The sequence below is a fragment of the Capricornis sumatraensis genome, chromosome X, assembly GCF_032405125.1.
Source record: "Capricornis sumatraensis isolate serow.1 chromosome X, serow.2, whole genome shotgun sequence".
Taxonomy (NCBI): Eukaryota; Metazoa; Chordata; class Mammalia; order Artiodactyla; family Bovidae; genus Capricornis; species Capricornis sumatraensis.
In genome coordinates this window covers 61,793,656-61,820,415 of record NC_091092.1, presented here as the reverse complement: position 1 = coordinate 61,820,415, position 26,760 = coordinate 61,793,656, and the positions used below count along the sequence as shown (strand labels likewise).

General features: G+C 44.3%; 2 protein-coding genes across 2 annotated transcripts in view; one reads left to right on the top strand and one right to left on the bottom strand.

The window, feature by feature from the left end:
* Positions 1 to 394: 394 nt before the first annotated feature.
* MTCP1 (mature T cell proliferation 1) lies at positions 395 to 1,071 on the bottom strand. The gene is made up of 4 exons (XM_068962486.1): positions 967 to 1,071; positions 687 to 857; positions 543 to 594; positions 395 to 441 (listed from the first exon to the last, which is right to left on the bottom strand). Exons 1-3 carry the CDS (start codon positions 1,069 to 1,071, stop codon positions 547 to 549), a joined length of 324 nt encoding a protein of 107 aa, XP_068818587.1. The 3' UTR covers positions 395 to 441; positions 543 to 546.
* A 6,918-nt stretch (positions 1,072 to 7,989) lies between these two features.
* The window catches only part of BRCC3 (BRCA1/BRCA2-containing complex subunit 3), a 75,858-nt gene continuing 57,087 nt past the window's right edge, over positions 7,990 to 26,760 (top strand). Inside the window, exons 1-7 of the mRNA XM_068962116.1 lie at positions 7,990 to 8,112; positions 8,915 to 8,931; positions 9,627 to 9,681; positions 16,011 to 16,130; positions 17,434 to 17,521; positions 24,153 to 24,241; positions 25,787 to 25,842. Coding sequence (XP_068818217.1) covers positions 7,990 to 8,112; positions 8,915 to 8,931; positions 9,627 to 9,681; positions 16,011 to 16,130; positions 17,434 to 17,521; positions 24,153 to 24,241; positions 25,787 to 25,842 — 548 coding nt within the window. The remainder of the gene's footprint in view (positions 8,113 to 8,914; positions 8,932 to 9,626; positions 9,682 to 16,010; positions 16,131 to 17,433; positions 17,522 to 24,152; positions 24,242 to 25,786; positions 25,843 to 26,760) is intronic.

The window sequence follows — 26,760 nt, the reverse complement described above, 5'->3', positions numbered from 1 at the left end:
ATTGCTGCAGGGCAAATTAGCGACAAAGAGATGCTGATGCTGCTAGCAGTTGCTCTCTTCTCTCTAAATCAGTACCAAGTCCTTGGTGATCGGGGCATCTGTTCTGTAGCAGGTGCTGACTTTTGTGGGATTCATCAGATCCCAGGTCCAGCAGATGATGTCCATTAACAGGTCTATGGCAATTTCCAAAGGAGTCAATGGCAAGTTACGTATCCTAACTACATGCTTGTGTTGGCTTGCTTTCTACCTGCATAACCCTTCCTCTGCAGTTCCACTTTCCGTGTTCTTCATGGCCCTTTCTAAACTTCTGTGTTCTTGAGCAGTTTTTCACCCCACACCCCCCCACCCCAGGCCCACAGGTGGGTGCACTGCAGTGGTGAATGTCGTGATTGTCATTTACTGAACAGAACAGTGGAGCATCTCTTCCTAGAATCCCAGCACCTGGGGGGGGGGGTGGAAAAGAAAAGATCATTAACATCACCACAATCAGAGCGAAAAAGAAGCAGCAGGGTAGGGACGGGGGAGAGAGAGAAAATACGTACCCGGTTAATCATCAGGCAAAAGCTTAAGCAACAGTTCCTGTACGCCCCTGACCTGCCAGAAAAAGAAAAGTTTATAGAGTACTCTGTAATAAGAGGCCCAGGACAATGAAAAAAAAAACAAACATGATTAAGCAACAGGCCTACCATTAAATGATGCTGGATTTGCCACAAGCGAGAGTTGTTGTCCATGTAGCGCTCCTCGGGGTAGAGTTGCCACATGAGAGGTAGCTGGGAGGTGAGAAGGTGGCTTGGCCTGGCTGCGTCACCTAAAGGAACCTGAACTTGCTGAACTCGGGCCCTTAGGAAGCTCGTCTCCTGGTGGAGAGAAGCGATCACACAGAAAACCAGAGACTTCAGGATGGTGCGACGGATGTACTTGAAAGCAAAAAATCGATCAAGAAATCCGCAAAGGAGAAACAATTACCTCTTCCAGGACGGCCACCCATGTGCGCTGGTACTCGTCGCGGTAGACACCCTCTTGGTGAACCCAGAGGCGATCGGGTGGGGCCCCCACATCCTGTCCTGCCATCCTGGGCTTTGGGGTCCAATGCTAGCCCTGCTTTTCTCCACCTAAGCCTGCAGCACCCGTGCACAGGACACAGGTGTGACTTTGGGCCTTGGATTGAACACACCCATGAGCCAGGGGACCTGGTACTAGCAACCACCAACTAGAAGCCAACCTCTTTGACACCTACTTGTGCCATCTACACTGAACCCGGGGCATCTGAAGCTCGTGGCTGGTTTGGAACTCGGGGCGGAACCTTGGGTGAGGCTGCTGATGGCGAAGCACTCAAGAACTCGGGGAGGGAAGGGGTTCTGGGGGCATGTAGGAACAGTGCTACAGGAAGCCAGGGGTGTGGGGGGGTGGTCTCACAGTCTTTGCATTCCACAAACAGCATCGGGCAAAATGTAGTGAGCCATGGAGTATGCACAGCAGTGCACAGAAGGACACACTTATTGGGGCAGGAAAGCAGTAGAACAGACGCATGCATGCCATCCGTCCCCAAGTAAAAGCCCTTTCCAAGCAGTTTCCATCTTAAAAGGTAAGACTGTGCAGGTCAAATCATGTAATCATGTGTGTGGCTTTCTAAATGGCAATCAGAATTTTGTTTTAGAAGGCAAATGACCTATTAAGCAGTTTTCTTAGAAAGCTTACTTATAGGGGCTAGGCATTTCCAAAAGGCAGTTTTCTTTTTAGGGAAAATACATAACGTCATATCATGGAATGTTTCAGTTCCAAGAGACTCTGGGATCATGATGGTTAAGAGTTGAGAGACAGCAAACGAGAGTTACCCATCTCATTTCATTTTAATGCTTCGGGGTGTCACAGGAGCCCATTTTCCCACAGACGGGTGGCTTTACATTCTGTTTTCCCAAGTTAGAAAAGCAGAAAAGCTCACCTGCTCTTTGAGAGGTGTAAGCGAAGCACACCTTTGGGGCCAAATCTTCCATAACACAAACTCAGCTCTACTGTAAGGATCCTCTGCCCACTTCTGGATCGGATTTCAGGGTCTCACAATAACTCGACCTGCACTTTGCAGGAATGAACCTTTGGGGGCCAGATTACAGCATCATGGGGTGGCTTCCCTGGATGTCTACATTGGGCAGGGTGCAGATATGCCATTGGGGGATCCACTACAAAAAAAACAGAGGCCTTCTATTCCCTCTGGGTGACCATTAGGTAGGAGAGGGACTGCAATATGGCTTGGGAGGTTGCTAAACCCTCAAAATGAGACTGTCAAGAGCAAACAAGAAGCCAGAACACAGGGTGAAGTCTGAGAGGAGAACTAACTGAGCTGAACCCAGCCTTTGCCAGAACAAGCTGAGTCTGATTTGTTGTTTTTCCTTAACATTGTTGGTTTACGTTCACTGAAAGGTAGGTGGAAATATGTTTGAGAGAGGGAGGAAATGGTTTGAGTGGCGTGAATGATTTAAGAGCATCACAGTTGCTTTGCCCATTGTACCCTGAGTGGGCCTGACTCTGAGCCTATCATATCTTTTGTCTTATAAGTAAGTGTTAGTTGCTCAGTCGTGCCTGATTCTTTGCGACCCCACGGATTGCAGCCCATCAGGCTCCTCTGTCCATGAGATTTTCCAGAGAATCTTTCCAACCCAGGGATCGAACCCGGGTCTCCTGCATTGCAGGCAGATTCTTTACCGACTGAGCTACAAGGAAAGCCCTTTGTCTTATATGGCTCTCTTATTTCAAACTCATTAAAGGCAGAATGCCTTCTCCTTAACCAAATCCCGATTTCTCTCGGTGGCAACACAGCCTCTCCGGATCCTGCAGACTCAAAACTTATGACTTATCCTGGACTTCCTCCTCTTCTTCAGTGGGTACATCCCACCTGTCACCAATGCCAACCAGCGCCACTACCACTATTATTTGAGACCAACTTCACCCCGATACCAGACTCATTGTGTCTAGTGCTGTATCCATGTTCTCCCTGTCCAGTTCAGTTCAGTGGCTCAGTCGTGTCCGACTCTTTGTGACCCCATGGACGGCAGCACACCAGGCCTGCCTGTCCATCACCAACTCCTGGAGTTTACCCAAACTCATGTCCATTGAGTTGGTGATGCCATCCAACCATCTCATCCTCTGTTGTCCCCTTCTCCTCCTGCCCTCAATCTTTCCCAGCATCAGGGTCTTTTCCAACGAGTCAGCTCTTCGCTTCAGGTGGCCAAAGTATTGGAGTTTCAGTTTCAACATCAGTCCTTCCAGTGAACACCCAGGACTGATCTCTGTTAGGATGGACTGGTTGGATCTCCTTGCAGTCTCCCTGTCCACTCACCTATAATATGCCTTCCCAGGCCTCTCTGCCTATCTCAGTGCTATGACCTCAGAGGGTACATGTCTGCCTCCTTGATGAAAACATCTTGCCTCTGATGACTACTGAACATTTATGTCTAAAATTCACATTTTGGCCACTAATTATAAATCGCTTTGCATTTCGCTCTGCTTATTTCACAAGTCCTGTCCCCGCCCCACCCTGATATAGTATTATAAACACCTAGAGAGAAGGAATAACACAGTACTGGGCAGTACTGGGGCACTGTGAGCCTCAAATACTAGTCAGTGTTCCTGGGAGTGGATGGACATGGTTTGCTGAGTAGACAGACAAAAGGCCATATAAACATGGGTAGAGCGTGTTCATTCTCTGGGTTGATTAGATAGCTGTTTGTTATTTTGTTCAAAGCCTTTTTTTCCATTTCGCAGACACAACTATTCTGCCTCTCTTCCCCATCCCCCACCCCACAGCTTTGGAAAGGAGTGATCCAAGAAAAGAAAAACAGTAAACAGGAATGTCAAAAAGAGAGTCAAGTCAGCATTTTGATACAGAAGAAATCGGTGTGTTCCCCTGCCCCCCCTTTAAAGTAGAAACCCAGTGTTGAGGGTTTTAGGGCCATCTCAACTTCACAGGTAGGTCCTGGCAACAACTAACAGATTGCCACACTGACATTTACATGTTTTGAAGGAAAAGCAAACATTTACTAGTTACCTTGACTTTGAAAGGCGATACTTCCAGCAGAATAGAGGGCCAACCAATTGGATGGGCTAAGTTAGGAAGAATCACTACCAAGAGGCCTGTGAACCTCTGCAAAATATTCTGAGAGGAAAGGCACCACATATACTGCTGTGACCCACAGGACAACATGCTTGGCATCGGTGGGGTGAGCCTGGGGACAAGCCCCAGCACACAGCCCTGGACTCCCACTCGGAGACATGTGACGGCCCAGTGGAAGGCAACTGCAGGGATCAAGGGACTGAGAAGCTGCCCTGTGAATGCAAATCAACAAGAACCTCAGCTGGGAAACACAAAGTCTCAGTGAGAGGGATTAAGAGCAAAGCCCCCAGAATCACCAGAGAAGCCAATGGCACCCCACTCCAGTACTCTTGCCTAGAAAATCCCATGGACAGAGGAGCCTGGTAGGCTGCAGTCTATGGGGTTGCACAGAGTCAGACATGACTGAGCGACTTTCCTTTCATTTTCACTTTCATGCATTAGAGAACAAATGGCAACCCACTCCAGTGTTCTTGCCTGGAGAATCCCAGGGATGGGGGAGCCTGGTGGGCTGCCGTCTATGGGGTCGCACAGAGTTGGACACGACTGAAGCAATTTAGTAGCCCCAGAATCACAGGTTGTATGAATGGAACACAGTCTCCCTAGAGGTGATCCTTGGAATGCTGGCCCCTAATTTTTTCTTGGTCAAGTAAGTTTGGGAATCTTAGGGAAGCATAAAGCACCTAAGGATAATAAAAGCTCTGGCAAGTTATGCAGTCACGAAACTTTAACATTCCCCCCAATTTATCTGACTAGAGAACATTCTTCTCTGTATGACACTGTGCATAAACTTCAGGGCCCTGTGAACTAAGATGAATCTCTGAAAACCTCAAGATAAACTTAGGTACAAAGTGCAGTACAATACATGGAACATAACCCTGTTCCATTCAACTCAAGGAATGCTACCAGATACAAATTCAAGTGGACTCAAACAAGTGTTTACAGGGACTTCCCTGGCAGTCCAGTGGTTAAGAGTCTGTGCTCCCAATTCAGGGCTCACGGGTTCCATCCCTGGTTGGGGAACAAAGGTTCCTGCATGCCTCACAGTGTGGCCAAAAAAAAGTGTTTATATTCCTTTATTACCCATGAATGTAGGGCTTCCCTGGTGGCACTTGTGGTAAAGAATTCACCTGCCAATGCAGGAAATGCAAGAGACATGGGTTCGATCCCTGGGTGGGGAAGATCTCCTGGAGGAGGAAATGGCAACCCACTCTGGAATTCTTGCCTTGAAAACTCCATGGGCTGAGGAGCCTGCCAGGCTACAGTCCATGGGGTCGCAAAGAGTCAGACATGACTGAATGACTGAGCATACCCATGAATACACTAAAAAAGATTGCCCCCATGGGGGTTACCTTGATGGTAACCTGAATATGACCAGGGACCACACTGGCCTAGATAGAATATTTCTTAGTAAGGCGGTTTGTAAACTAAATAGATGATAGATCACAAAGAAGGACTTCCTTAGGTATGTAAGTAAAACCATTATTTTTCATGTATAGAATGAATTATTGTGTCTTTTTAAAAATTTACAATTTGGTTTAACTTCCAGGTGTTTGAACAGCTTTCAAACATGAATCAGTCGAATACACTTATTTTATTTGAAGTGAATTAATAAACTCATCTAATTACAATGAGTGAAGTTATTAATATCAAGAATGCCAGCCCTGGAGTCAGCCTGGTCTGTATATGAATGCTGGTTTTGCAACTTACTAGCTCTGTGACCTCGGATAAGTTAAGCTCTCTACACTCCAGCTTTCTAAAATGTTAAATGATAAAAGAACATATTGATCATGATTGTCAGCACTTACTTAGCAGTTTCTACATGTCTTATATATATTGACCCTTGCCATCTTCACAATCACTCATTAGATACTACGATTACCTTCACTTAAAGATGACGGAAGTAAGGCACAGGGAAGTTAGCTAACTTGTATGAGGTAACACAGCTAGGAAGTTGCAGACGCCGGTTCCAACTGGGGCAGTTTACACATATGAGACAGAGATGCTTTGTAGTTTAGCACATAATAAACTTTGATATAAATATCGGTAGTTTTTTTTTTCTACTCCAATTAAACTTTAGAGCTGTCTAATGCACCCATGAGCATTATAAAAGAGAATGTCAATGTTGAATGTGAGATTGAGGAACACCAACCATAGACAAAAGGTGTTTTTCTTCTCTTTTAGTGCTGCCTAAAAGTGGTTATAAACGGAAGAAGTCCCATCAGAAAACAATAATAACAGCCATTCGTGCACCATCAGCGCAGGGCACACTAGCCGCGAAGAGCAATTGAAAAGAATATATGCTGTAAAATCGAAGCTTAAGAGCAAAATCGGATAGGTCGAATGTAATTGCACACTTGAAATGTCGCCCCTGCTTCACCATGAGCAAAATGAATAGTGGAAGGATCTGCAATATGATTCTTAAACTTTAGGTAAACAACAGAGGTTGCTGGCATAGATGTTCCTGATAGTTCCACGGGACGTTGGCCCTATTTGTGGGGAGATTGGGGTTGGAACTGACTTGGGAGAAGAGCAAAGCATCAACACGTCCTCCAGCAGCACCCTGGGCGTGTTCCCTTTCCAGTACTGGCCTGTTCGCCTGGCTCCCACACTACACACGAAACCGGTCAAACCAACAGGCACTGACCGGCCGTAGCGGCAGCACAGCATAGATTGTCTTTGATTTAGACTCGTTCAAGAACCCGCGTGTAATTTCTAGCCTTGGCAGGTGGGAGATGCATACTTTCCCTTATGGCGTGTTTATCACACCTCCAAAGAAAATGACTTTTACGTATAATTTCACCGGGTCTGATATCACCGAGACAAGGCGAGCTGAGGAAACTCGTGCGTATCTGTGGCGATCTGAGACACATCTGACCTCGAATCGAAACTTGAAATCCCCTTTCCCTTTCCCTGTATCGAACACAGAGATACCTAAAAGCCTTCGGAGAAAGTAGCAGCCACCAAGCTTAGGAGTGATACTTTTCAGATACAGTGTAGCACTGTTTCTGCCAAGAGGTTACTCACATGAATATAGTGTTTCTTGGGCTAATTAATCCGCCTCAAGAGCAGCGAGGCTACAACTTCAGGTCACCCACCCCGGGCCACTCAAGCCGAGATCGGGACGTGAGCCCGGGGCGAGCCGAGGCGCATTCCGAGCCGAGGTCACCGAACCGAAGTTACCGGCCGGTTACCGGAAGTGGTCCAGTGAAAGAGTGGTCCCAAATTCAAGGCCCCTAACTTGGAAACAAAATAAAAGAAAACCTTAACTCGGGACCCAATTTCCAAAGAGCGTCCCCTGGGCGCGAGAAGGCCGGCGGGGGCAGCGATGCCGCTGGCGGGAGGTCCCCGGAGCGTGTAGGCCGCGCACGGCTCTTCTCGGCGGGAGGGCAAAATGGGCGCCGGCGAGCAGGAGGCGCTGGCCCGGTCGTCCGCCCGTTCCTCACACACCACGTCCGCCCGCGGCCCGACAGCGCCGCCTCCCTGCCGCCCCCCGAGCCCGGCCCCACGTCCTGCCGGCGGCCGGCCACCGCCCTCCGCCCCAACGGCCACGCCTGCCTCAACCGGCGCGGGCGTTTCCCAGGTGCCGCTGGGCCGGCCCCGCCCCCGCGTCCCAAGCTCCGCCCCCGCGCGCCCGCCCGCCCCGCGCCCCAGGCCCCGCCCCAGGCCCCGCCCCAAGCCCTGCCCCCACTCGCCCGCCCGCCCACCCACCCCGCACCCCAGGCCCCGCTCCCACGTCCCAAGCTCCGCCCCCGCGCGCCCTCCCGCCCCGCCCCGCCCCGCGCTCCAGGCCCAGCCCTCCACTGAACCCGCCCGGCCCGGCTGAGCGGCGGGTTGGCCAGGGCCGAGCTGGCCGGAGGCGGACGTGAGCGGGCCGGGCCAAGATGGCGGTGCAGGTGGTGCAGGCGGTGCAAGCGGTCCATCTGGAGTCAGACGCCTTCCTCGTGTGCCTCAACCACGCTCTGAGCACGGAGAAGGAAGAGGTGATGGGGCTGTGCATTGGGGAGGTAAGTCAGCCGACCAGCCCGGCCAGGACCCTGCCGAGCGGTCCTCCCACGTCCCCGGGCGGCTGCTGGCCGCGCCCAGGGCTCTGGAGGCCACAGGGCCCCTCGGCTCATCCTTGGATAGGTCCTCCCCCTTGCCTCTGCTCGCTGAAAGCTTCTGGAGCCTTCCACAAGCCCCCAGCGGTCCCCATCCAGCCTTTGGGAGCGGCGGGGGCGGGGGAGGGAAGATTTGCATTTTCTCCTGGGTGTGCTCAGTCCTGGCCGACTCTTTGCGACCCGGTTGTAGCCCGCCAGGCTCCTCCGTCCGTGGCATTCTCCAGGCAAGAATACTGGAGTGGCTTGCCATTTCCTTCTCCAGGGGATCTTCCCCACCCAGGGCTCGAACCTGGCTCTCCTGCATCTCCTACATTGGTAGGCGGGTTGTACTGTGTGGCTTTTCTTTAGATCTGGAGTTACCACCCCAGTGACCAAACCCGCGAGTCAGATCAGAAAGAATCTATTATAATGAGATGTATTAGGAAGCAGGCGTCCACGATTAGGGCCTTCACTGTTCCCTCTAGGAGTCATTTTGAGGGCATCAAATAACCTAAGACAGGTGAGGCTTTCCAAGACTCCCAGATTTCCGCTGTGTTAAATATTGCAGAGGGCGAAAGAGACCAAGCTTACATTTTGATAATCCAAAGAGTTGTCCAGGCTTTCATGCTGGTGTACAGGAACCTATCACCCGATTTTCATTTTATCTGCATCGTGTACCTCTAATACAGTTAATGTGATCAATAATCTTTTCTGCTCTTTCCCACTCTAGTTAAATGATGACTTAAGGTAAGACTCTATTTGTTTATTCCTATCTTTTGATCTCTCTGTTACTGTTAATGCCAAATTATTACAGCTTTCCCAGTATTTTGGACTGGTTGTATTCTAACTTACCGTGATGACTCTGGAGCTCCCTCAATAACCCAGTTTCAATTCCACCCCACCTCTGAAAGTTGTTTTCCACCTGACTTTCTAGTTAGGAGGATTGGCAGTTGAGATATGGATGTGAAAAATATGGTTGCGGGAACCAAGATCCTAAGTGAAAGTTCTTTGGGGCAGATGGCTTGCATGGGAAGGGGCTGTGTCCCTCTATTAATCCATTTCTCTGTCTACATTGTCAGTGGCTTTCTGCCTCCCCCTGGTGGACCCTACAGTGATCTTCAAGATCTCCAGCAGCTTGAATGCTTTTGTCGGTGAAAGCTTTGGGTCAAAGCATAGCAGAATTTCTCCTTGGCAAACTCAAGTGCTTAATATCCAACATTATAGGACTTTAGCTTTGATCATGAAAACTATGTGCTTGCCACTTAAGCATGTGTCTCAGACTCCTCCTAACAGTCATGAGCACAGCTCTATTCTCAGTTTATTTCCCTCCTCTTCCACTGTCTTTACTGTTTCATTGCAAATAATCCTGTTACTTTGCTTTGAGACCTTTTTTTTTAATATTCCCAAGCTCAGTTCCTTTTTTTCTAATTTATCCCCAAAAGGAATGACCCCAAATTTACATATACTGGAACTGAAATGCGCACAGTTGCTGAAAAGGTACGTGTGCTCTCATTTTGCATGATGCAAACTTGCACTCGGGGATGGATTTCTGTCTGTTTGATGGTCTCAGCCAGGGATGAACCTGCTTCCTGCAGACCTTCATTTGTGGCTGGCAGTGGGGGGTGGGTGGGTGTTCTCTCTAGTAAAATCAGATGAAGAATCTCCTCACTAGGAATGGGACCTATTCTTCACAGGAAATTTTTCCTACTCCATCGAAATGAGTAACTGCCGTCAGCTCTCCCTCTTGCTGGCCTCTGCTGGGTTTGTGGCCCTTCTCCCATCTTCCTTGAGACTTTGGCTGGTTCGCATCCCTGTTATCTTTTTATCCCAAGTCCCAACAGTCACTCAGGCAACCCCTCTCTGCTTACAGGCAACCTGTCTGTACTTCTGCCCCACCTTTTCTGTTATTCTCCATTTTTTGAGGTCGAGTATCATGCTTCTCAACCTAATTGTGCTCTTCAGTTCAGTTCAGTTCAGTTCTCAGTCGTGTCTTGACTCTTTGCGACCCCATGAACTGCAGCACGCCAGGCCTCCCTGTCCATCACCAACTCCCGGAGTTTACCCAAACTCATGTCCATTGAGTTGGTGATGCCATCCAACCGTCTCATCCTCTGTTGTCCCCTTCTCCTCCTGCCCTCAATCTTTCCCAGCATCAGGGTCTTTTTCCAGTGAGTCAGCTCTTCACATCAGGTGGCCAAAGTATTGGAGTTTCAGCTTTAGCATCAGTCCTTCCAGTGAACACCCAGGACTGATCTCCTTTAGCTCTAGGACCGGTTAATTTCCCCCCCAGTGTGTTGCAAACCACCACTTCTGTAAAATACAATAAAAGTGAATTCTGTCCTCCCATGAAGCAGATGATGAAGGTGATAAAAGCTATCAGGCAACAACTCCATCTAATTATTATCTGCACATACAGTCCTCTCCATGTTAAACCACTTTGCCTTGCTTCTTCTCATAATTAGGAAAGAAATCTACACCTGTCTAAAGCTGTAGCTTCTTTACAGACCTTGCTTCTCAAATATCCTTTCTCTCTTTTGAGTCTTCAGCCTATTCCTGTGATCTGGCTTGTTTCCCTTAGAATACAGCTGTGCTTCAATTACTGTCTTTTTCAGAAAGGATGGAAAAATAACATCTCAGTTCTGTCTGTTCCTGTAGTTAACTGCTTTTGTGTCCTTCCTTTAATAGCTGTGTCCACCTATTCCTTCCTTCTCTCCCTCTCATCATTTATGGAGTTTTCCTCCTCTGCCTCAAATATGGTATTCTCCGAGTATCTGCCTTTACCTCCTCTTCCCAGAATGTCTTCTTGGCCAACATGAACTTCCCTATGGCTTTACCTTAGCAGACATTGAGGTTAGACAGATCTGTCTGCAAACACTTTCTCTGATACTTATGGTGTGACTTTGGGCATGTGACTTCACATCTGTGAGCTTTGCTTTCCTTATCTCTAAAACAGGGATAATAATAGCTGCCAGCTTCCTAGAATTGAGAGAGTTGGATCTACGTAATAATGTGTATAAAACATCATCTGCAGAATGGGTATTCCAGTAGTACCAACCTCCCTGGGTTATGGGGAGAGTTCAATTAAGTTAATCCATGAAAAGCACTTTCCCAAATGCCTGACACGTGGTGGGTAGCCAGTAAATGTTGGCCATTCTGACTGGTTGCTAATGCTTGGTAGATGCTAGTTAGTATAAATTACCCCATGCTCCAGAACTTCATAGTCCACTGCCTTCTGGACATCCATGTTTAGTGTTCAAAACTTTCCTCTTCCCCAAACCCTCTCCTCCAACATTCCTCCTACCATAGTAGTTCCCATACCTAGCCGCATCTTGGAATTATGCAATAGTCGCTACAGAATCCCAATTCCGACTTGGTTTTTGGTGAGACCTGTGTTGTGGCTGTCTGCAAAGCTCCCCAGGTGATTCTCACGTGCAGCCACGTTTGGGAACCACAGCGTCTCCACGGTCTCCTTGCCGGGAGTCTGTCCTCCCTGTAGGCTTTTCTTGTGACTGCTTAGGATGTGATCTTTTGAGAACAGCACTCTGCTACAAGTCTGCTGAAAAGGCAGTGGGTTTTCTATTTTTTTTTTTTTTTAGGATGAAGTCTTCTTAGTGAATCAGTCAGGATCTTTCCTGACCTCATATCTGTTTCTCTCCTTACGTGTCTCTAGGTGGGTTCAAGTTCTAACCATGGCAAGTGATGTCAGTTTCCAGATGATGCTGTGCTGTTTCACTTCTTCTGTCTGCCGGGTATTATGTCTGGACTGCTTGCTTATCCTTCTCTGGCTGACTCCCTTTCCCTTGTGGTTCAGTGCAGATGCCTTAAAGGAACCTGCCCTGACTTGTAGCATATCGATTAGGGTACATCAGGGATGTTGTCTTCGAGTTGTTGCCCTGCCTGTCTCTCTTCCTGGATGTGACTACTGTATCCTGTTTATCTTTGTATACTTTAGCCCTCATGCAGTGCCTCACATGTCGTACAGACTTGATAAACACATTTTGTTTGAATTAGCATACCTCCCCTGCAGTAGGAAATTAGGGTTACCTGCCCAGGATCCCTGGAGTGCCATGCAGGGGTGCAGACTTGCTGGAAAGGGCCAGATAGTAAATATGTTTAGCGTTGGGGGCCATACAGTTTCTGCTGTAGTTCCTCAGCTCTGCCAGTGTGGTGCAGAAGCAGCTACTGGAAGATAAATGAATGAACATGGCCAGATTTGGCCCGAGGGAGACCAGGCCAGCCATTGTTTGCTGACCTTTGATCTGTACGAAGGCAGAAGTGTAGAAGGAACTGGAAAAGGGTAGGGGCTGATCTAGTCCAGCTGGAATATCTTCTTTCCTGTGTGACTATGACCATAACAGTCTGTTCCTCAATCCCTTCAGCTCCTTGTGACTTTCGGAGACATCTGTCAGTCCTCTGTGACCTCTGTGCTTATTTTGTTTTCTTTTTGAGACCTGGGCTGGTCTCACCACCCTGTGCTAAACTTCTTTTTTTCATTCCTCTTGGGCACTAAACCTTTCTCTTAGTAGAGAAAGAGAGAAAATTCACCCTGGGCAGCAACTCCTGTTAAAATAGTTTAATGATGTAATTTGATTTTTTCAGAGTCCATGTCCTCATCTTGAATTCTCTGTCAGTTTGTACCATGCACATTCGATATGAAACTTCATGAGTTGAGCAACCTTATCTGTCTAGTTATGTTGGCATGGAATATCTTTTTCCATCCATTTATTTTTAGCCTTTCTGTGTACTAATATTTGAAAGTGTGTCTCTTACTGGCAGCCTGTAGTTTTTTTTTTTTTTTTAAATCTAATCTGATAGTCATTTGAACTATACTGTTTAGTCCAAATCCATTTAATGTAATTATATATATATAACATGCACACCAGACAGATCTATAGATATATATGTTATAACTGTCATATTTTTGCTTTCTATTTGACCTTTTTTTTTCTTTTTCTCGCCTTCCTTGCCTTCTTTTGGATTCATCAGTATATTATTTCCCTGGGATCCTCCATTAATTAGATATAACATTTTTTACTCTTTTCGTTGTTATTATCCTACATATTGCAATAGGCATTCTTGATTTGTTAATCTAATACAAATTACTGTTCTTAATATTTCCCTGATAACAGTATAACTTTGAACATTGAAATTTCATTTACATCCTCCCACCTTTTGGATTACTATTTGTGTGGATTTTATTGATATGCTATTTAAGCCCCACATGACATTGTTATGCTGTTCTGTACAGTTAGCTGTATTTGTATTTACTCATATTTTACCCTTTACACTGTTCTTTACTTTGTCATACCTGAGATTTTCCTTTCTCTTTTTAGCGTTTCTGTGCTGATAATGATCTCTCAGTTTTTTTGCACATGAAAATGTCACCCATTCTCTTTATACTTGGTTGTTTCTGTTCCAAAGTCAGCTCTTGCCTTGTTGCTCCTTGGAAGGTTGAATTTATTTCTGTCTCTAGTTTGATTTTCTTTTCTTTTTTGTGTTAAAGGTAACATTGGTTTATTTGGCCGCACTGGGTCTTAGTTGTGGCATGTGGGATCTTTAGTTGTGGCCCACTGGATGTTTTTCATTGTGGCATGTGGAATCTTTAGTTGCACCATGTGAACTCTTAAGTTGCAGCATGTGGTATCTAGTTCCGCAACCTGGGATTGAACCCAGGCCCCCTGCATTGGGAGTGCAGAGTCCTAGCCCCTGAACCATCAGGGAAATTCCCTGATTTTCTTTATTGTATACTTTGTGCCTGCCAGATACTGTACGGTGGCTGGGGTTAGAAATAACTAAAACATGTTGCTTGCCCTTAAGGAGCTTGTGTTCTAGTAGTTGTTGTTGTTCATTTGCTAAGTTGTGTCCAACTCTTTGTGATCCTATGGACTGCAGAATGCCAGGCTCCTCTGTCCTCCACTGCCTCCTAGCGTTTGCTCAAATTTCATGTCTCTTGAAACTCCAATACTTTGGCCACCTGATGCAAAAAGCTGACTCATTGGAAAAGACCCTGATGCTGGGAAAGACGGAAGGTGGGAGAAGGCAACAACAGAGGATGTGATGTTCTGGTAGTTCAGCTCAGTCACTCAGTCATGTCCAACTCTTTGTGATCCCATGGACCGTAGCACGCCAGGCTTCCTTGTCCATCTCCCAGAGTTTACTCAAACTCATGTCCACTGAGTCAGTGATGCCATCCAGCCATCTCATCCTCTGTCATCGCCTTCTCCTGCCTTCCATCTGTCCCAGCATCAGGGTCTTTTCCAATGAGTCAGCTCTTCGCATCAGGTGGCCACTGTATTGGAGTTTCAGCTTCAGCATCAGTTCCTCCAATGAATATTCAGGACTGATTTCCTTTAGGATAGCTTGGTTGAATCTCCTTGCAGTCCAAGGGACTCTCAAGATTCTTCTCCAACACCACAGTTCAAATGCATCCATTCTTCACTGGTCAGCCTTCTTTATGGTCCAACTCTAGTAGAAGAGGAGATTGTCAACAAATAGAACACATGTAAGCTCCAGTAGATATGTGTGTGCAATAAGCAAAGTTGTGTGGGAGCGGAGAGGGACTCATTCTTTATAGGATGAGCAGAGAATTTAAAGTCTATGAAAGAGTTCATGAGGTGAAAAAAAAGGCATGAAAAGGAACCACAGGTGAAGCACAGTAGCCGCACATGCCTTAAGGCTGCTTTGCTGCACAGTATAGGGTCTATCACTTACTTCAAATGGCTCAGATTTCACCCTCGTCCTTGCAGTGTCTGGCAATTCCATACCCATCTGTTCTCCTGAAACTCTTCAACCATTTCATCGTTCTGCCTTTGACCCCTCTGTCTTCCTTCCTCATTCCTTTTACTGTACCCCATCCTAAACCATGGGTACACCCCGGAATTCACCCTGGACCTCTGTTCCCTGTCCTCAAATAATTCCTTGCCTTGATTTCCAGACTCTCATCTGAGTTCAGCTCATCTGAAAACGCTCTCATCTTCCCTCTCCTAGATCCTTTTTAAGCTTAGATGTGCTTCCTCTGTTCTGAGTTTCAACCTTGACAGTTTCCTGGCCTGCATCACTTAGGCTGCATAAGCTCCAAAATCTTGCAGATTCTTCTTAATGATTCTCCAGTCTGTTTCTTCCATCTTGGACATACACACAGGCTGGTACTTTACGGTCAAGCGATCTGAAATAGTCTCCTTCCTTGGATGTCATCCTGCAGACCACGGCTTGCTACCTGAGACCTTGTATATTTCCATCTAACATTTCTCAGCCTGTCTGCCATTCCACCTCAAGTTCTTGATTTCAATCAGTTGGCCAGTTTGTCTCCCAAACATCTTACTGACATTGATTTGGCATCTATGGAAATTCTGTCTATTTGTGTGCATACACACAACAATTAGGAGATAAGATACACTCGGCTGCCTTTTCTGGAAAGCTTTCTTTTCTTTTTTTTTTTCAATATAAATGACTCGTTTTCTCTGCACTTCTGTAGCATTTATTTACTGCATTATTTTAATGTAGTTTCATGTATGATTCTTGCTGTGAAACCACATGTTAGGTGGTCGGCGCTCAGCCTTGTATTTTTGCACATAGTTGGAAATCAAATGATTATTACTTGATTGTTGCGAAAGTCCTCCCTTGATGTAAATCTCACATTTTGTTTGGAAATGTATATATTGAGTTTGGATATATTTGAAACATTCCATCATGCATGAGAAAAATCCCAGTTTTCTAAGATGGCAACTTTTTAACCTTATAGTGTAATACAATGTGTCCTCTAATTGCAGGAGGAGATAATTATTGGAGAGAGACAGAAGTAAACATTTCTGTGGATTTTCCTGTAGGTTGACACCGTCAGAATTGTTCATATTCATTCTGTCATCATCCTACGACGTTCCGATAAGAGGAAGGATCGCGTAGAAATTTCTCCAGAGCAGCTGTCTGCAGCCTCAACAGAGGCAGAGATATCCTTATTGGTCAGTAAGAAGCGTTTATGTGCTCTGAGGCTTCCAGGTTCCTCTGTTTGCTCCTTTTCTGCCTGATGACTTTTTCCTAGTTCTCATATTTACCCCTTAGATCCAGTTGCTTGGTTAAGTGATCAGATGGGGCATTTGCTTCCCACAATTCTGGATTCCACAGGTCAACCATAACAAGTCAAATTTGCATTGGTGGTTTTAGTAATTTATCATTCCTTTGGAATAAGTTAATCTTCTAGTCAATTGAAAAGTAATTTTGAAAACTAGAAAACATGCATGGTAGAAACTTTTAAAAGGTATAATAGTGTATACAAAATAAGTATTTCACTCCAGCTTCCATGCCCCATTTCCCCAAGCATTCCTCCCTGGACATAACCAGGACTATCACGTCTTCATGTGTCTTTATGGTTGAATTCTTTGCATACAGAAACATATAAGAATGTTTTCTTTTTTACAAAGTTTTGAATACATATGGTAGCTGTAATGATACATAACAGTGTACCTAGAGAATTGTCCACCGATATAGAGATACCTCACTCTTAAGCCTGCATAACACAGCCCTGGATGGTTGGGGTGACCTCATGAAGATGTTGAGGTTATTTTCAGTCTTTTACTGATGGTGCTGCAGTAGAAGCATGGATCCCTAACCACCAGACCACCAGGGAATTCGCTAAAAAGTCATCTTAGACTTAGTTATGTAGAAAGGCCTGTTGGGTTTCAGTGTAAGACATTTGCAGGAAAATGAACCACCAACAGAAGGGGACAGCTTTTTCTTTTCAGCTGAGTTCTTATCTCAAGTTAGAGCCTCAGATAGTTACAGCACGTGGGCTTAGTTGCTCAATGGCATGTGTGATCTTCCCGGATCAGGGATCGACTCTGTGTCTCCTGCACTGGCAGCCAGATTCTTCACCACTGAGCCACCAGGGAAGCCCCCACATGACTTTTTCAAAATTTTGCACTTCTTAAGAGAATGAGGATAGGTTGGAACAGAGAGAGAATAGAGGATTACTTAAGTTAATCATGTGACATCCAAATACGTAGCTAAACTGGATTAAGAGGCTATAACCGTATCCAAGAATGGAAACCAAACGATTTCTGCTTTTTTTTAAAAAAAGGAAACACCTTCATCTTTAGATGAAAAGTGGGAAATTTTGGTATTGACCTTTAACCTTTTTAGACTTGTTGACATTAAATTGTAATGGGTTTATTTGAAACTTTAAGATGCTCTCTGAGCCCTTATTAGCAGCATGGATTTTGTTTCCACAAGTTGAAAATACCTTGACAGACACACAGGTTGGCTGAACTGACGGGTCGCCCCATGAGAGTTGTGGGTTGGTATCACTCCCATCCCCATATAACTGTTTGGCCTTCACATGTTGGTAAGTATTCTGGGGTTGCAGTGTTTATTGTTTTTAGAAATGAATATCATTTTTCCTTCTCCGCTACATGGCTTATGGTTTCTCCAAGGGATCTTCCCGATGCAGGGATCAAACCCTGGTCTCTAGCATTGCAGGCAGACTCTTTACCATCTGAACTACCAGGGAAGTCCTCTCTTTAAGCAGATGTCCTTATTTTCATTTTGCAATTTTAAAAGTACTGATTTATGTCATATCAATTTGTTGTTCACAGAGATAAAATTTCAGCGCTCCATTTTGATACTGTTCAGGAAATCAGGACTAAAACCTGATAACTGGCTGATATCCAAATATAATCTTATCACTAATAATAAATAAACTGTAACTGAAAATTGCTGATTGTGCCTGTCCAGTACATTCCCATTTGGAAGAATCAAAGATGTGAAGGGGGACATTTACAAACTTGATGTTTACCTTTTCTCTTCAACGTATATATCATCCTAGCTCTTGGTGCTCTGAACCTACCTTCTCACCCCTATGATTAGTATAATTTAACAAAATTGTTTTCTCTCCTTTGATTTTTATCCCTTGTCTCTAATCGTGGTCATCTTTTGTCTGTACCTGACTCTTTGGAAAGATGTAGAATAACTTAACTTGCAGAAATGAATGTTTTCTCCTCTACCCCGTGAGTTAGAGGTCTCCCCCCTCACGTCAGTGAGGAGTAAGCAGAGCTGAGGTTTGAACCAGATCTGTCTCCTAGGTCTGTGGTCTCTCCACTGTGAGGTTCTCGTCCTAGCCGTAGTCATCAGTGGATTAGAACACTTCTGTGTTCATCTACCCCGTGACATGAATTCCCCCAAATTAGGAGTCGTGGTTCTTCATGTCATGAAGGCTACCTCTCAGTCACCTGGAAGAGCTTTTCTAAAATGTACCTGCTCTGAATTTATCTTTCCTCACCCTGTTTGTTATTGCCACAATACCAGAGAGTGGATCAAAACAGTTTGTTCGATGGAAGAGAAAAAGTTGGAAGCTGGAACCTGTGTCAATAAGAATAGTGCTATTTTTAACTTTGATTTTGACATAATTTCAGACTTGAAGTTGATAAAATAGTACACAAAATTCCTGAATACTCTTCCTCTAGATTTGCCAAATGTTAACATTTTGAAACGTTTGCCATATCACTGTCTACATACATGTATGTATATGCATGTGTGTGTGAGAGTAAGTTGCAGACCCTAATCCCCCTTTACCCCTAAGAACTCTTTTGGTGTGACTCTCTTAAATACAAAGAATTCTCTTACATAGTCACAGTGTGCATTTATCAAAATTGATAAATTAATATTGATATCCTACAATTATTGAAATTACTGACATCGTTCAAATTTTTTCATTGGCTTATCGAACTGAGCACCTGGAATTTGCTGCATGCTGGCAACTGTTACAGTATTTGCAACTATTTACGTTGTATTAGGTATTATATTAGAAGAAAACTGCAACCCACTCCAGTATTCTTGCCTAGAGAATCCCAGGGAGAAAGAGGCCTGGTGAGCTGCCATCTGTGCAGTCGCACAGAGTCAGACACGAGTGAAGCAACTTAGCAACAGCAGCAGAAACAGGTATTATATTAATAATAGATAATTTAAAGTATATGGGAGGATGTGCCTAGGTTATATGCAAATATTGCACCATTTTATTGAAGAGACTTGAGCCTCTGCAGATTTTGGTATCTGCCCTGGGAGTTGAGTGTCCTGAAACAAATCCCCTGCAAATACTGAGGGATGACTCTATATGGCATTTTTGTCGCATGCTTATTATAATACCGAAAAAAGATGCCACAGTATTCATCAGTAAATCTCTTTTAAGGACAAAGAGAGAGTACAATTGAATATCTAAAGTTGCAGGGCGGACACCATTTGAATGATTAACAAGAAGAATCCATTAGGTCTCTCAACTGCCATCTCAAATGGGTTTGTGTGGTCGAACTGTGAGTAGAAGTAAAGAAAAAATCATCTCCCAGCTAAACTGCTGTATACAGCTTATCTGCAAAAAGCCATTTCAGAATTGAGTCAAACAGTGGCCCTGTATTAGCAGGCCTTGGGAAAAAAATGAGTGATGAATTTTAAAAAAAGGTTGATTTAAAGTATATACAGTACATACATTTCATAGGGAAAGAATCCTTAGCTATGTTAACAAATGAAAAGAGTAAATGACATTTTTTTTTCCATTCAAGAAAAGGAAGAGAGAGAGAAGGCTGTGAGAATGGGGTGTGTTTGTGTGTAACAAGAATTGTAATGCTGTCACGCCTACTCCTTACCCCATTGTAGTCTGGCTCCTAGCCTATTACTGTTGAAGTGGATCGTACCAAAGTCACCAGAGACATCCAAGTTGGAAATCTAGGAAACATTCTAAGTCTCCATATTATGTAACAACCACTCTCTACTTCTTGAAACACTTTTCCTGGGCCATAAAACAATTGCCAAGAATCTTGAAGATGGGCCAGTGTCCAAGCAGATACATAGTTCCTTATGATAGCTTCATAAAGACACTTCCATGAGAAAAATGCATTGCTGAGCTCAAGGTTTGAGATGGAGTTAAGTTCACGCAGAACCAGGTGTTGCCATGACAACACAGGATGAGAAGTTTGTTTCCTCCTGCCATTTGGGGACCTCTGGCCTCCCTACTGAGGCCATGAACACTCTCCCCTGGAAGGATGGAGTTGCTGCTGATTGAGAAGGGGATGCATCTGGGATAGCAGATCCTGTGGAGGAAATCCAATCTGTGCTTTCAGACATGTTGAGTTGCAAATATGTGGTAGGCAAGTGACGCTCACCTAGTCTGGCTTTTGGCCCATAAATCATCTATGTCAGGAGTTCCCTTTTCACTTAGGAAGATGGTAGGTAGAAGTCCCAATCCAGATAAAAAGGTATAAATGAAAGTATCTTTAAGAACATCTGAGCCTCAGTGGTGGCTCAGAGGTTAAAGCGTCTGCCTGCAATGTGGGAGACCTGGGTTCGATCCCTGGGTCAGGAAGATCCCCTGGAGAAGGAAATGGCAACCCACTCCAGTATTCTTGCCTGGGGAATCTCATGGACGGAGGAGCCTGGTGGGCTACAGTCCACGGAGTCACAAAGAGTCAGACACGACTGATCGACTTCACTTTCACTTTCTTTAAGAACATCTAAAACAAGGTAAGTGGGCATAAGGCACCAGATGAAACCATGCTCTGTGCACCATTTTGCTGGATCTTTTGTATCCATAAATAGTGGTCTGAAGGCTTCAGACCTTTCATCTTGGCCTCTGTTCAGTGTTTGGTAATTTTTAATCCTTTCAAACGTTATTTGGTGTTTATGATTTCCTTTTCAAAAATTACATAACCATTTAGTGAGATTTTGTTTCTATTCCCTGGAATGCAGTGTTTAATTCTACTGTAGTCACTTTTTAGAAAAAAAAAAAACTTTTTTATTTTGTATTGACGTATAGGCGATTAACATACAATGGTGTGATAGTTTCAGGTGGACTGCAAAGGGACTCAGCCATACATATACATGTATCCATTCTTCCTCAAAGCCCCCTCCCATCCAGGCTGCCACATGACATGGAGCAGATCCATGTGCTATACAGTAAGTCCTTGTTGGTTATCCATTTTAAATACAGCAGTGTGGACATGGCCATCCCAAAGTCCTTAACTATCCCTCCCCCTGTCCTTTGCCCTGGCAGCCATAAGTTTGTTCTCTAAGTCTGTGAGTCTGTTTCTTTTTTTATTTTAAGTTTTTATTTTGTATTGGGGTATAGCTGATTATACCATCAGTTCATTTCAGTCGCTCAGTCATGTCCGACTCTTTGCGACCCCATGGACCGCAGCACACCAGGCCTCCCTGTCCTTCACCAACTCCTGGAGGTTACTCAAACTTGTGTCCATTGAGTCGGTGATGTCATCCAACCATCTCATCCTCTGTCATCCCCTTCTCTTCCCACCTTCAATCTTTCCCAGCATCAGTGTCTTTTCAAATGAGTCAGCTCTTCGCATCAGGTGGCCAAAGTATTGGAATTTCAGCTTCAGCATCAGTCCTTCCAGTGAATATTCAGGACTGATTTCCTTGAGGATGGACTAGTTGAATCTCCTTGCAGTCCAAGGGACTCTCAAGAGTCTTCTCCAACACCGCACTTCAAAAGCATCAATTCTTTGGTGCTCAGCTTTCTTTATGGTACAACTCTCGCATCTACACATGACTGTTGGAAAAACCATAGCCTTGACTAGATGGACCTTTGTTGGCAAAGTAATGTCTCTGCTTTTTAATATGCTATCTAGGTTGGTCATAGCTTTCCTTCCAAGGAGTAAGTGTCTTTTAATTTCATGGGTGCAGTCACCATCTGCAGTGATTTTGGAGCCCCCAAAAATAAAGTCTGTCACTGTTTCCACTGTTTTTCCATGTATTTGCCATGAAGTGATGGGACCAGATGCCATGATCTTAGTTTTCTGAATGTTGAGCTTTAAGCCAACTTTTTCACTCTCCTCTTTCACTTTCATCAAGAGGCTCTTTAGTTCTTCACTTTCTGCCATAAGGGTGGTGTCATTTGCATATCTGAGGTTATCGGTATTTCTCCCGGCAATCTTGATTCCAGCTTGTGCTTTCTCTATCCCAGGGTTTCTCATGGTGTACTCTGCATATAAGTTAAATAAACAGGGTGACAATATACAGCCTTGGCATACTCCTTTCCTGATTTGGAACCATTACACCATAAGCTGATAATATAGCTGATCATACCATATGGGAAGACTATAGCCTTGACTATATGGACCTTTGTCAGCAGAATAATGTCTCTGCTTTTCAACACACTGTCTAGGTTTGTCATAGCGTTTCTGCCAAGAAACAGGTGTCTTTGATTTCATGGCTGCAGTCATCGTCCCCTTATGTTTGGCATGCAGTAATGGGGCTGGAGAAGGCAATGGCAACCCACTCCAGTACTCTTTCCTGCAAAATCCCATGGATGGAGGAGCCTGGTAGGCTGCAGTCCATGGGGTCGCTAAGAGTCAGACATGATAAGTGATTTAGCAGCAGCAGCAGCATTGGGGCTGGATGCCATGATCTTAGTTTAATATTTAGTTTTAAGTCAACTCTTTCACTCTCCTTTCACCCTCATCAAGGAGCCCTTTAGTTCCTCTTCGGTTTCTTCCATTAGAGTGGTATCATCCACATATCTGAGGTTGTTGATATTTCTCCCGCCTGTCTTGATTCCAGCTTGTAACTCATCCAGCCTGGCATTTCTCATGATATGCTCAGCATATAGGTTAAACAAACAGGGTGACAGCAGACAGCCCTGTCGTACTTCCTTCTCAATCTTGAACCAGTCAGTTGTCCCATAGAGGGTTCTAAACGTTGCTTCTTGACCCTCATACAGGTTTCTCAAGAGACAGGTTAGATGGTCTAGTATTCCCATCTCTCTAAGAGCTTTCCACAGTTTATTATGATCCACACAGTCAAAGGCTTTGGTGTAGTTAATGAAACAGAGGTTGATGTTTTTTTGGAATTCCCTTGCTTTATGATCCAGCGAATGCTGGCAATTTGATCTCTGGTTTCTAAATCCAGCTTGAATACCTGGAAGTTCGTGGTTCACATACTGTTGAAGCCTAGCATGCAAGATTTTAAGCATGACCTTACTAGCATTGGAGACGAGTGTAGTTGTCTGATGGTTAACATATTCTTTAGTACTGCCCTTCTTGGGAATTGGGATGGCGACTGATGCTGAAGTTGAAACTCCAGTATTTTGGTCACCTGATGCGAACAGCTGACTCATTGGAAAAGTCCCTGAGGCTGGGAAAGATTAAGATGAGATGGCTGGATGGCATAGCCGACGGAATGAACATGAACTTGGGCAAACTTCGGGAGGTGGTGAGGGACAGAGAGCTTGGCATGCTTCAGTCAGTGGGGTCGCAAAGAGTCAGACATGACTGGGTGACTGAACAACAGCAACAGTAGCTGATTCACAATGTTGTGACAACTTCAGCTGGACAGCAGAGGGACTCAGCCATATACATGTATCCATTCTCCCCCAAACTCTCCTCCCATTCAGGCTGCCACAGAACATTGAACAGAGTTCCCTGTGCTATAGACTAGGTCTTTGTTGGTTATCTATTTAAAATACAGCAGTCACTTCTATACAATAGTTTCCTAGGTAATAGTTCAACACTGCCATTCTTTATTTTATTTAAAAAAAAATTTTTTTTTTACTGCCATTCTTTAATATCAGGTCTAATATATTCACTTCTTTAGAAGCTGTCCATGAAAAGTTTATTGTCAGAAATCTTTTTTGTCTCCTTTCCATGCCTTTTTATTTTCTTTTGGAGTCTTTCTACAAGAAATTATCAAGTGTTTTGGGGCTAACAGAAGTTTTCCATCTTCTTTCTACACTCCGTTTCATAGCAGGGCTAGTCATGGGCTAGGCAGCCTAGAATCATTAGTACATTTTATTATTTAATTGCCGACTCCCATAGTATTTCCCTAACAAATGAAAAAGCTTTTACTTTGACAAGACTATTGTCATTCCAATATATCCCCATTGTCCTTTTAGAATCTGAATCTTGGGTATCTTTATATTTTCACGTCTGGGAGATAGAGTTCACTGACAGTGGATTTTTATCTTTGTTTCTTTGCAGATGTCCGCACACAAGCCATGTACCAGATGATGGATCAAGGCTTTGTAGGACTTATATTTTCCTGCTTCATAGAAGATAAAAATACAAAGGTATTGTGTGTGCCTGTCTCTCTGTGGATGTAGGCATGTAGGCATGTGCAGGTATAAATACACACACAGAATAGAGAAAGATCTTTGGGAATTTGCATAGTATGTCCAGGGAAGGTTTTAATGAGGAAGGTCATTGAGTCAGGAGCTGAAGACTGAGGGAGCAAGTCTTGCTTATTTCTTGGGGGAAGAGCATTCCAGGCAGGGGAAAAAGCCAGTGAAAAGACCCTGCGGTGAGCATGGAACGTTTGGGGGGATATCGAGGAAGTCAGCGTGGCTGCAACACGACCCTCTGTCCCAGCTTGCCTCCGTCAATCCCAGTTTCACCCATTGCCCCGAGTCTCCTATTCAGGCCACACCTTTCCTTCTTGGAAGTATCCTGGTTTGGATAACTCGTGTGCTCATCCTCCAGTGAGGTCTGGGGTGGGGGGTGCTGGTGGGGACATAGGGAAGGAGGGGGTGCAGAATCCATGACATCCATGAAACCAGTTAGGGAGAAACTGCAGTAACGGGCGAAGAGATAATGGACATTTGACTACAGCAGTAGGAGTGGAGTCAATGAGAAGTGGCCAGATTCTGTATATTTTTTGGTGGCTAATCATAGTAACAAGTGCCACCATTCATCATGTATTGTATGGCACTTAGTCATTATGTGTTTGACATAAATATGCTCAGACCCTGACAACAGCCTCTGAGGGTTATTATCCATATTTTCTGGATAAATAAACAAGCTCAGAGTAGTTAAGCAGCTCAATCAATGGCTAGTCTTGCCATTCTCGGGGAAGATCCCCTGGAGAAGGAAATGGCAACCCACTCCAGTATTCTTACCTGGAGAATCCCATGGACAGAGGAGTCTGGCGGGCTATAGTCCATAGGGTTGCAAAAAGTCAGACACGACTGAAGCAACTTAGCACACATGCCATTCTCTATTTACAGTGCCTCTGTTTGAGTTTTATGTTCCGATCAAGAGCTTTTACTATGTGTCACTGCAAATGAAAACAAAATTTCACGCTGCAAGTGTGAATTTTGCCAGCTCACCAAGTATGTTCTGTTGTTTAGTACATTAGTTATAGTCTCAGGATCTATGTTCATAGTGAATACTCTTCATTATATTACTCTTGTGAAAACATTAAAGTTCAGTATCTTGAACTTCATAGTTCATTTGAAATGCTTCTGGCTTTGGCATTATAAATTTATTTACTGTCATTATAGATAGTTACAGAATCAGTTTGTCAGTTTCCAACAGGGGAGTCTGAATGGTCTCCTCAGTTTCTTGGGTCTCGCATTTGTGACCATTTCTCTGCTGTCATATGAGCAGATGTTTCATTGTAGCCATTTCATGTTGACTGAGTATTTTATCCTTCTTACAGAAGCTGATTTATGCATATTCCATCTTTAGAAATCTCTTCTAACTTTCCAGTCCCAGAGGGGCATTTGAGTTTTAGCTTACAGTCTATTAGGTTGCTGTACTTTTTTCGATACTAATCCTCTGTGTGACTTTTATTTCTTTTTTCTTTCTGTTTTTTTTTTTTTTTTTTTTTTTTTAAGACTGGACGGGTACTCTATACTTGCTTTCAATCCATACAGGCCCAAAAGAGCTCAGAGTAAGTATGACAGAGATATATGTATGTATTGGTGGGTTAATCTCCAGTCCAGGGAATTGATTGTTTTGTTTTATTTTATTAATATTTCTCTCATTAGTAAGACGCGAAGAATTCTGTAGTCTACTTATACTTACTAACATCTCTGTGAGGAGTTAGCATCTCTTTAGTATCTTGGATACTGTGGATCTACAAAGCTAGACTAACATAAGCAGTCTGGACATTGCAATTACATCATTACAGCCCTGTCCCAGATTTCCTTTCCAGTATTATTCTAAACTGAGTTGCACTGTCAACTTTTCCTTTCTCTGATGAATTATGAAACAAAGACTGAGTATGCAGTCTTACAGATTTGTATAAGCTCTTGTGTTTCCTGTGCCATAAACTTGATTTTAGACTTACAGCATCTCATTGAAATGTTTACCTAGCTTACTTCCTTCATTGAAATTTAGTTCAAGCTAAATTAGCAAATACAGTATCTACTGTATCCCATACACTGTGGCATGCACCAAGCAGGCAGAGATGAAAGCCATGTTCAATATCTCATTGGGAGACAGAAGCAAAGAATGCTTCAGATTTTTTTCTTATAGTATTGGTCAATTTCTTATAATATCATTGTTTGAAAGAGCAAAGACCTGGGGAAAAGAACAGATGTCTCTCAGTACAGTATAATAGAATAATATTCGGCTATTAAAAATAGGAGGAAGCTCAGGAGTGATACATAAACATCTCCAAGATACATTGTTAAATAGTAAAAGGCAAGATACAAGAATAGTATTTATAGAATGCTATACCATTCATGAATATCTGGACCAAATCACATCAGTCACCGCATCAGAGAGGAAGTGGGAAGACTTCATTGTATTTTTACATGGGTTTGGAATGTTGAATCATACACAAGGGTTACAGTTTTCATCACAG